This window comes from Manis javanica, chromosome 4, assembly GCF_040802235.1.
Source record: "Manis javanica isolate MJ-LG chromosome 4, MJ_LKY, whole genome shotgun sequence".
NCBI lineage: Eukaryota > Metazoa > Chordata > Mammalia > Pholidota > Manidae > Manis > Manis javanica.
The window spans coordinates 161441439-161451271 of record NC_133159.1 but is presented as its reverse complement, the minus strand read 5'-3'; the positions used below and the strand labels follow the sequence as shown (position 1 = coordinate 161451271).

General features: G+C 51.8%; 2 protein-coding genes across 7 annotated transcripts; one reads left to right on the top strand and one right to left on the bottom strand.

The window, feature by feature from the left end:
• Positions 1–315: 315 nt before the first annotated feature.
• On the top strand, positions 316–4986 carry PSMC3IP (PSMC3 interacting protein). 2 transcript variants are annotated; one of them, XM_017643728.3, is made up of 8 exons: positions 316–716; positions 805–905; positions 1038–1127; positions 3134–3245; positions 3726–3871; positions 3983–4036; positions 4164–4223; positions 4302–4986. In XM_017643728.3, exons 1-8 carry the CDS (start codon positions 683–685, stop codon positions 4356–4358), a joined length of 654 nt encoding a protein of 217 aa, XP_017499217.3. In that variant the 5' UTR covers positions 316–682; the 3' UTR covers positions 4359–4986. The 2 variants fall into 2 exon arrangements, with proteins under 2 accessions (XP_017499217.3, XP_017499216.3); XM_017643727.3 differs by having other exon boundaries at positions 4164–4986.
• Positions 4574–9656, bottom strand: MLX (MAX dimerization protein MLX). Of its 5 annotated transcripts, XM_017643722.3 has the most exons (10): positions 9321–9656; positions 9116–9199; positions 8802–8831; positions 8674–8710; positions 8092–8181; positions 7708–7814; positions 7352–7451; positions 7067–7166; positions 6478–6679; positions 4574–5681 (listed from the first exon to the last, which is right to left on the bottom strand). In XM_017643722.3, the coding sequence occupies exons 2-10, from the start codon at positions 9155–9157 to the stop codon at positions 5625–5627; spliced, it is 765 nt and encodes a 254-aa protein (XP_017499211.1). In that variant the 5' UTR covers positions 9158–9199; positions 9321–9656; the 3' UTR covers positions 4574–5624. The 5 variants fall into 5 exon arrangements, with proteins under 5 accessions (XP_017499211.1, XP_036875620.1, XP_017499213.1 ...); XM_037019725.2 differs by lacking the exon at positions 8802–8831; XM_017643724.3 differs by lacking the exon at positions 8092–8181 and having other exon boundaries at positions 9116–9656.
• Positions 9657–9833: the final 177 nt, after the last annotated feature.

Here is a 9833-nt window from a genome sequence, read left to right as displayed (position 1 = left end):
AAAGCACCTGCCAGGTGTTGCCTTAAGATTGACTCGTAACAGGAAACTCTACAAGCTTTGTGGCTTAAGAGTAGCCTTCTCCCAACCCTACCGTATATCCTAGGCGTTGAAACCACAGCGTGAGTCGGGCGCCCCCTATGTGCGAAGCAGTCAGGATTCTGCTCTTTCCAAAGCGTTTAAGCATTCTTTAGTCGTCACAACCACCCTCCTGCGAGTTCTCTCATTCCTACTTTACAGATAAGACTAGCCGACGGAAAAAGCGTTGGGCCGTGGGACAGCACACGTCCCTGTGAGTAGCTAGCCCTGTGACCTTGAGCAAGTAGCCCAGCGGCAGTTGATCCGGAGGTTTTTCCCGTTCGAACACCGCCCAGCTCAAGGTCTCGAGTGCTCAGCCGCCGCTGGAACTGAGTCTCGAAACTTGTAGGCATGACTTAAAAGTCTGCATTCCCAGGGGAAGGAAGGGAGTTCTAAGCAAGCGCCCCGCCACCTCCGCAGAGACCGGGGCCGCAGGGGTCGCGCCGGCGCAGAAGCTGCGGGCCGAAGGGAGCTACGGCGCCCAGGTAGGGTCGCTTCGTACCCGGAGACTTTCCCTTCCGCCAATCACCGTTGAGGCCTGCCCTTCCCGCCGCCGGAAGGGGCAACGGCTCCATCCGGTTTTCGGAGTTTGGTGGCGGGAAGGACCATGAGTAAAAGTCGGGCGGAAGCTACGACCGGAGGTAACGAGCCATGGGCGCCGGGGAAGTCCGGGAGGGGAGCGGGTGAGGGGGTCGGTTGAGTGGCCCTTCTCCTACCTCATCTCCTTAGCCCCCGGGATCCTCCTGAGGTACCTGCAGGAGCAGAACCGGCCCTACAGCGCCCAGGACGTGTTCGGGAACCTGCAGCGGGAACACGGACTGGGCAAGGCGGTGAGGACCCTTCCCTGGGGTTTATAGCCATGGGCTTCCTAAGGCCTGTTGGACGCGACCTTCGTCCCCAGTTGAAATTCCCCTGGCCCGAAGTCACTCCCTCGGGTTACCCCGCCCCCTCCACTCTGCCAGGCGGTGGTGAAGACGCTGGAACAGCTGGCCCAACAAGGCAAGATCAAAGAGAAGATGTACGGCAAGCAGAAGATATATTTTGCGAACCAGGTGAGGGAAAGCTGTGCAGAGCCCGACTTGAGGTGAACCAGTCCTTAGTATGAACTCTTTTTGGGAGACTTGAGGCGCTCCATGAAACTCACCTCTCTCAACCCTTTTAAAGGAGGCCCAAGCATCCATTAAATCAAGGTGTGTACTCCCTTGTTATGATCCAAATTTCATGAGATTTCCAGATTTTAAATATGATAGCTAACAGAAGATACTGAATTGTTACCAAGACTCAGTTCCGCATGGAGGTTCTTATTCCCAATCTAGATTGGAACCACCGTCTGGTGAACGACTTGCCTTTTGTCTTCACCTTCCCTAAACACATATTAATTTTGTATCTCCAGCCCAAATCTCTATCTGGATACCTTTCAGACCCTTCAGAATCAATACTGTTGAAGTAAAATGCTTTCTCTCTCCCCTAAACTGGCCCCTCTCGCATGCTCCTCCTTTAATAGAATCACTGTTCACCAAAGCTACAGACTGAGGAGTCATTCTTAACTTCCCTTACCTCACGTGCCAAGTCAGTGGTCAAGTACAGCTGATTTTCCCCTTCTCAAATCCATCCTCTCCTTTGCATCTGCTATCACTGCTCTAGCTCAGTTGCTTCGCATCTATTGCAATATGGTCTGTACAGATTTCCTGGCCTCCTCAAACATACCTTAAGCGTTGTAGCCAGAATGATCTACATAGATGGAAATCTGGTCAAGCCATTTCCCCACTTAAAACAATAATGCTCTCTAGAACAGGAAAAAGGAACTTGGACACTTGGCCCCAGTCTGCCAGTAGCCTCATCTGTCATTTCTCCATCCATCAATACTAGACCAGTTAAGATGTGTTTTACTCCTGTTTGCTTTGCTTTGTCCTTCCTCCACTTGGAACTTAGTCCCTTCTTCCTCATCTGCCTTTTTGCCCAGCTAACTCCTACTTACCCTTTGGGATTCCACAGGCATCCACTTCTCCAGAAACCTTCCCTGAATGCTCTTACTGCTTTCTATTTTGAGGCATGCTGTATTATAATGTCTTCTTGTCTCCCTCACTAAACTGAAGCTCTTCTAAGGCACACCCCTTTTCTCTCATCTTCCTGTATTCAGCATCCCCATAGTGCCTAACACCCAGCAGACATGAAATACTTGTTTAACTGAACCAAACCACCATTAAGGCTAATTTTCCTAAACTAGGTTTCATTATGTTACCACTCTATTGAGGATACCCAAAGGAGAAGCTGGCAGATTTTTCCTGTAGAGCCAGTTAATATTTTCATGTTTTGCAGGCCAGATGGTCTCTTGCCACAGCTACACAAGCATCACTACTAAAGTCTGCCACTGTAGAGCAAGAACAGCCACAGACAATATGTAAATGAATGCATGTGGCTATTTCATTAAATCTGCTTTTTCAAAAACATGCAGCTGGCAGGATTTGGCTTGCTGGCTGTAGTTCACTGCCTCCTGTTCTAAAGGTTTACCATGCCTTATGTAGAGTCTAGCATTCATGTCTTTCTAACCTGCTCCCCATCACCAACTGACAACCCCACTGAGCCCCAACACAGTCCTTTTCTAGTAGGTGGTCTCTCACGGGAGGGGCTCCTCATACCTTCACCTGAGTCCCTTATCTGAATATGTGCTCCATGCCTCTTCACCTGCCCAGAATCTCCTCACTGTGGACACCCATGATTGAGGTACCACCACCTTGGGAAGAGTGTACCTTTGCTCCTTCAGCCCAGTGAGTGGTTTTACCGCTGAACTGAAAATAACTTCCTGTCCTATTTAGTATCCTGCCAACCTGGAAGTCTCAAGGACAGGCATCTGATTTCAACTCATTCCTTTCTTTTGGGACCAGTGCTAAACTGAATGATTTCTCAAAAGTACTCCCTCACCGCCCCCTATTTCCCAGGCTCTTTGGAGGGCTTGGGGAGTTCCAGGTTTTTGATTCTGTGTGAATGTTGCCTTCTCAAACATGAGTTCCTATCTTGGGCCTCACTTCATCCCACTTCTGTTCTTCATCTCTGGCAGGACCAGTTTGACATGGTGAGTGATGCTGACCTCCAGGCCCTGGATGTGAAAATCGTGGCCCTCACTGCTAAGGTGCAGTGCCTACAGCAGAGCTGCCGCCACATGGAGGCTGGTAGGACTGGGTAGCCCCTGGAAGGTGCCCCTAGGGTCAGGGTTAGTCTGGACGTCAGGAATTACTAAGTGAATGGCTTGTTGACTGCGTTGCTGTTGTAGTAGGTCCTTTGCTGGGCTGCCATGGGCATTATATTAATTGTGTAACAGCAGAATGCTTTTGAATACAAATGGGTGAGACATGCATTTGCTTTCCCTACCACAACTGTGTGTATGCTGTTTCCACACTCCCTTTATTCCTGCTGCCTTAACTGGCTACAGTTTACAGTCTATTCAGCCTCATGCTCTACCACTACTTGTATATGGAGGAGGAATGAAAACTAGAATAAACTGGTAATTCTGTAAGCTTTAATCTCCTGAGCATTTCCAGAATATGAGACCCATTCAGGACCCATTCTGGACCCACTCAGGGAGTGCCCTCTGGGAAATCTAGAACCCCTTCCTTGGGGTAGCATGTGACTTCAGGGAGATGTGGTTTCAGAGTTCAAGGAGTTAACTAGTGCCCTGACCACACTGGAGATGCAGAAAGAGATCCAGGAGTTAAAGGAAGAGTGCTCTGGCTACACAGAGAGACTGCAGAACATCCGAGCAGCCACCAACCACGTGACCCCAGAAGAGAAAGAGCAGGTGAGCCGGGAGGACAGGCTGCCTGTGCAGGTCCAGGGGGAAGGTGAGGGGTGACCCCCCCAGCAGCTGCTGCGGGGCTCAGGGGTTAGAGGAACCCATTTCCCTGTCTAGGTGTACAGCGAGAGGCAGAAGTACTGCAAGGAGTGGAGGAAGCGGAAGAGGATGGTAAGTAGGAGCTCGGAGGCAGGTCTGGGAAATGACAGCCACCAGGAAACTGCTGCTCAGTATCCTGGATCCATTAGGCAGCACTGAGTCCTGCCCATCTGAAGGGTATGGTTTTGTTTTTTGTCAGGCAACAGAGCTGTCTGATGCAATCCTTGAAGGATACCCCAAGAGCAAGAAGCAGTTCTTCGTAAGTGGTTCTCTCCTTTTCTTGTTCCCCTGGGGTCATCATCCAGGGAGGTCTCATTCACTTATTCATATCCCACAGGAGGAAGTTGGGATAGAGACAGATGAAGATAACAATGTCAAGCTCCCAGACCCCTGAGAGGCAGGACTGGGGAATGGGAAGAGATGTCCTGGACTGGCTGCCTTGGGTGGTCAGCTTTTTTTGTGGCTCCTGCTGCTTGCCACCTTTGAGCAGAGCAGCTAGGAGAGGGGCATAAACCAGTGTATTAGGTGGAGGGAGGGAGTGCTGATGGCCTGGAGTGGATGGTTACATTCATTTTCATTGTCCACATTCCAATTGCTTGAGTTTAACCCTTAGACTTGGAACATGCCAAAGGACAGCATTTGGCAGTATTTATTGTAACATAATTTGATATAAAAATAATTTCCTGTGGATAATCAAACCTCCCAAATATCAAACCTGAGGAAGACAGAAGGGAGCTTGAGGACAGGGGTAGAGAAAGGCCACTATACACAGCATTCAAGGACCCCAAGGCCTCACCCAGTACTCTCCCTGGCTTGGTACCCCAGGAGCCCTTTAGATTATCTTCTTTATGTCTTTGTCCTATCTCCAAGTCTTGGGAGAAAGGCAGTACTGAGAGATGGCAGAGACCCAGATACACTTGACAGAAAGGCTGGACTTTGAAGCTCTGTTAATTTTTCAAAATTGTAATGTTAGCAAAAGTGCATTGTTGGTGTTTAGAAAAATAAAAAACTTCCATTATGTAGTGCTGTGTCACACTTGACTTCACTGTGCAGTGCTCCTGCCTGTGGGGACAAAAGGCAGGACTAGGTAGGGAGGCTGCTTCCCTCTACTGTTCAGAGCAGGGGAGGAAGGAGAGGTGATAGAGGTGAGGGCTGGAACCTGGCAGCCCTGCCCTGAGCTGGCCAGAAAAGCCCTGGCCTCACCTTGGACTGATCAGGCAGCCCTAGCCTTGTCTTTGTCCTTAATGGCTGTAAGAGTATTTCCTCTTACTCCTTTTTTCCCCTCCAACTGCCAGAATGACCAAACTTGGGCCAAATGTTGCCCAGGAGACCAAAATAGAGGCAGAGTAGTTTCCAAATATATGTAGCTAGTGAGCAGAAATCAGGTTTAGAAAAAGGGAAGCGGCCAGGAGCTCTTTGGGGTACCCGGAGCAGACTCGAGGTCTTCTATGGGGGGAGGGGAAGACTGGGTAGGGTCGAGTTCTGTGGTCAATATAATAAGTTAAAGCTTTCACAAAACAAACACCCCTGCCCCACTGAGGATGGGGGGGGGGAGCCAGACACTGATGTACAGTGTCACAGTCTCACAAGCTTGGTGTTCCGTGGCCAAGTAGGAGACTCAAGGCCTCTTACTGGCTCTTCTGCAGGTTCTGAGAGCCACTCAGTAAAGTTGGTTCTTCAATTGGTGCAGGACGCCAATCACAATCTCCCGGAGGGTCTGGTGGGGGCAGCAGAGGAAGACAGTGATGATGCTTAGGTGAGGGTACAGAACTGTCTGAGATACCTGCCTAGACCAAGTGTGCAGATACAGTACAGACTACTGTACTGTATTCAGAGTACAATGAAAAAGGTCCCTGGGAAACACTGATGTCTAGTTTACTTTGAAATGCCCCTAAAAGAGGACAGGAAGGAATGGAGAAATGGTAGCTATGTGATAAAGTAAATACAAAAAATGCTAACGGCAGGATTTAGGTGGTATAGAAGTATTCATTGTAAAATTTGGTGTTGCAGTAGGTTTAAAGTGTTTCACTTTAAAAATGTTGAGACACAAAAATGAAGTTTCTCAAGTACAAGTCAGGCTTCAGAAAAAGCAACCAAGCCTCAAAAGCAGAAGACCGCATGCAGCACTGTTAGCACACCACTCCGCTACACACAGTAATGGCAGAAGAAGCGATTCAGTGGGCCCAGGGCTACAGGCTCACTAAAATCTTTCCAAAAACTCCAAGTAATTCTGCTGCAAGTGATGCAGTCTTACATACTGGGCAGCGAGGGGTGCTAAGATGTCCATAGTGTGGGTGAAACAAAGGCTGAGAGCTAGGCTTTGCCTAAGTTGCTCGAATCATTCTTGCTGAATGAAACCTGGCCTAGAAAGCAAAGTGCTCCAAGTTGTAGAAACACCCTCAGGAATCCTAAAAGCTGCTACTCTGCCTCTCTGAACAAATAATAGCCGGGGTCATTTTACCTGAGGCTGTAGGGAACAGACCCCAGACCCCGTGAGCACTGCTGCCCCATACCTGTGGCTTACAGTGCTCCTCAATCCAGCTGAAGACACAAGCCGACAGCTCCTGGAAGCTGGCCACGGAAATGGAGGCATTGAAAGACTGGAACAGGGAGTCCATGATGCCCTGAAACACGTTGAACTTGACCTGGTCCGAGACCTGGTCCTCCCCCTCATGGGGATTGTCCTGGTGTGCCTTCACGATCTGCTCATAGTTCCTGAAAGCGGGCAGGCCAAGGCTAAGTGCTGCAGCAGCTCTAGCAGCCCGGGAAGAACAGGGTGACCTTGTGTACTCCTCCATGAAGGGGACTCCCACAGAGCTCTGGGGGTGTACTTAACAGCTAGATAGTGCTTCAAGGTCAGAAGTGGGGACCCACCCACTCCAACATTTCCTGCATTACTCCGACAGGCATTCCAGAGTCTGCCATGTGGGGACTGCTCGGGTACAGAGGCCTGCCTCAGTGGCCTCCTGAGGGAGTGAGAGTATTATCTATCCGTCTTACCTGAGGTAGCTTTTGAACAAGGGGGCGGGGGACGGGTGTGAACTGCAGTCAGCCTGAGTCCTCTCAGAAGCCCTGGTTCCCCCAATTCCGCATCCCCCTTACACTTTCATGATCTTGAGGGCCATGACGTCCTTGCGCAGTGTGGATACCTCCTCCTCTTGCTTTTTCTTCTCCTTGTGCAAAAACTGGATGTAGTCGATGGCTAGGGTGGGGGTGGGCACAGAGGAAGTCTCAGCCAGGACAAAGCTGACTTGTTTCTCTTCCCCCCTGCCCCAACTCTCCCATTATAACCATCCCACCAGCGCCAGGCCGAAAGTGTGTACTAGGCTCTGGTCCCTTCACAAGCCCTATTGGCTCCAACCCCTCCAGTGCTCTCCCTGGTCATACTCTTCTGTAGAACGATGGCTTTGCTGAGCTTTTGAGACCCAATGGAGAAGTCCTGCTGTTGGCAGGTGGGGACGATGGTCTGAAGGTCATCATAGCCTCTCTGTGGAGATAGCAGGGGAAATGGTTTCTTTAACTGAGGGGTTAAGGCAAACTGGCACAAAACTTTTCTTTCAGAAACTAAGCTCCATGCTGACAAACTTAAAGGGGTTGGGGCTGGACGGAGGGAGGTATTCATGTCCAGGGACTAGACAAGCTGCCTTCGAGACTGCTTGGGACTGTGAAGAGATCAGGGCAGAGTGAATCTGAAAGACACAGGGCTCTCCTGTGCTGGCTGAGGCACCAGCCTCCCCAGTCACCTTGATAGCGTCCCTCCTCTTCTGCTCAGCCTGCGTATGTGCTCGCCGCCGCCGGTCCTTGTAAGACTCCTTGTAGGACTCCTGGTGGTAATCACTGTCCTCGTCATCTACACTCAAAGTGGGGGCAAGAAGACGTCATCTTGGGGCCTAGTGGGGTCTAGCTATCCCACCTTAATCCCAGCTAGGAAGATGATCCTGGTGCCCAGAGATGGCAGGTGGACAGAAGAACCTAATATCCTAGATGAGGTGGAAGATGGAAACACCCTGTGTCTAGTACTAGGGTTCCAGCACCCTGTGTGGATGGCTGGAGCTTCCTGTCTAGGAAAGATACTAAAATGATGGCATATCTGAGCTCCCCCAGGTGGGGGAAATGTTGCTGCCTACCTGTGTTAGGGACGGAAGAGGCACTGGTGGAACCGATGCTATTAGCTCTGGACACTACACTCCCCTTGCGGGTACTTTCTACAAAAAGCCCTGGAAAAGAGAGGCCCCAATCACTAAGGGGTAGGGTTGAGGGACACTGCTAGGCCCTCAGACATTCGTGGGCTCAATGGCTTCACGATCCTTAAATGTTAACTTCTTCCTTCAACCCAAAGCCAGCCATACTGGGCCACCCACTTCCTGTCATGCCCCTCTGCAATGCTCCTGTCCCTCGTGTCTATACCGCTCCACAGGCTTACAGTGATACCCTCTGGTTCATGCAGTGTCATCCAGGCATGATGAAAGCGAGAGTGACCAGCTGTCACTACTTCCATCACACCCCTGCTCCAGAACAGAGGGAACTAGGTGTCACCCCTTGATGCTTACTGCCCCTGTCCTCCAGCTCCTCCCTCACTGTCTCAGGCCAGGAACTCGGCTCAGGAACAGTGGACTGTTCTCAGGTGTCGCTGGCAAGACCAAGCCAACCTACAGGGCTAAATCAGGAGTAATCCCTCTGGAGCCGAAAATAGTGGGGGAGGCACTCACCGGGGTCCAGGCTGTTGTCACTGTAGGCATACTCCACCTGTGGCACCAAGCAAGGGAGAAGCCCATCATACCTCTGCCCGTGGGGGAAGGCGCTTCCACTCACCATGCCCACGCACGTACCCACGCACCTGGGGGGCTGCGCAGGCAACTGGATTCTCCTAAGAGCCAAAAACGGCTAGGCGTAGGAGCGCCGCCCTCTGCCTGATCCCGTCCGCCCTCACTCCACGTCCCCAGGCCCCAAACCCTGTCCCCTCACACTCGCGCACACACGCCGCAGTTGTCTCCCCACCCTGGCACGCGCGGGGTGAGAGCGGTCTTCTCTGCAACCCGGGGCCGGGATTGCAGTGGGGACTTTGGGGATGGCAGAGAATCCCCTCCTCTTCCAGACCCCTTACGTGCGCGAACCCGACCCGCCCTCCCCTCGCAGCTCCACGGGGCTTGCCTTGACCCAGGGGTCCTCCGGAGAGGCGCTCGACTCCGTCATCTCAGACCCACCAAACCGGAAACCAGAGAGCGGTCAGGCCCCCTGCGGCGAGGAAGAGGCGAAGCGCCCGCGTGACCCAAACCCACCAACCCGCGACCGGGAGGCGTAGGGCGGGGTGCCGCGCATGCGCAGCCCGCAGACACAGGCAGCGGGTTCAACTTACTGTGCCGGATGACAGAGGCAGCCTCAGGGACGTCGCCCAGGGGTTCGTTCCCTCAAGAGGCTTGTCCGAACATGGTCGCAGCCATCTGTGTGTGTGCGCGCGCACTGCCCGGCCCAGCCGGCTCCCGAGCAGCCCTCCATGCCACCCGGACCCTGTCTGGCTGCAAGCTCCGTGTGGGCAGAGGCTCCGCCTGGCTCTTTTAAAGACAGTCCTCCAATACCCAGTCATACAGGATACTTGTGGAATTAACGTTTTCAAAGAGCCCGTTGGCCAAGTTATGCCACTTTATAGATAAGGCAAACTGAGGTACCTATAAAGTACACAACTATCCACATGCACATAGCTAGTCAGTGATAGGGCCAAGGCTGATGTCACTTGGACTAGGTAGCTTTAAAAGCCAAGCTCTTAATCACTTAACTCCCGGCTTCCAGCTCAGGTCTGGACTCTGCACTCACAGCTCAAGGGTCTCAAAGATTACCCGGAGGCATTGGAGCAGAAAGCAGACACTATACA

Bases quoted from the DNA above. Each gene is read 5' to 3' on its own strand.
- MLX (XM_017643722.3), bottom strand. From the start codon at position 9,157: ATGACGGAGTCGAGCGCCTCTCCGGAGGACCCCTGGGTCAAG. The intron at 8,832-9,115 runs GCAAGCCCCGTG...TTTGGCTCTTAG, and splicing joins CGGAGGACCCCTGGGTCAAG to GAGAATCCAGTTGCCTGCGC. The intron at 7,815-8,091 runs GTAGGCAGCAAC...CTTTGAGTGTAG, and splicing joins CTCTTCCGTCCCTAACACAG to ATGACGAGGACAGTGATTAC.
- PSMC3IP (XM_017643727.3), top strand. From the start codon at position 683: ATGAGTAAAAGTCGGGCGGAAGCTACGACCGGAG. The intron at 1,128-3,133 runs GTGAGGGAAAGC...CATCTCTGGCAG, and splicing joins AGATATATTTTGCGAACCAG to GACCAGTTTGACATGGTGAG. The intron at 4,037-4,163 runs GTAAGTAGGAGC...GTTTTTTGTCAG, and splicing joins GGAGGAAGCGGAAGAGGATG to GCAACAGAGCTGTCTGATGC.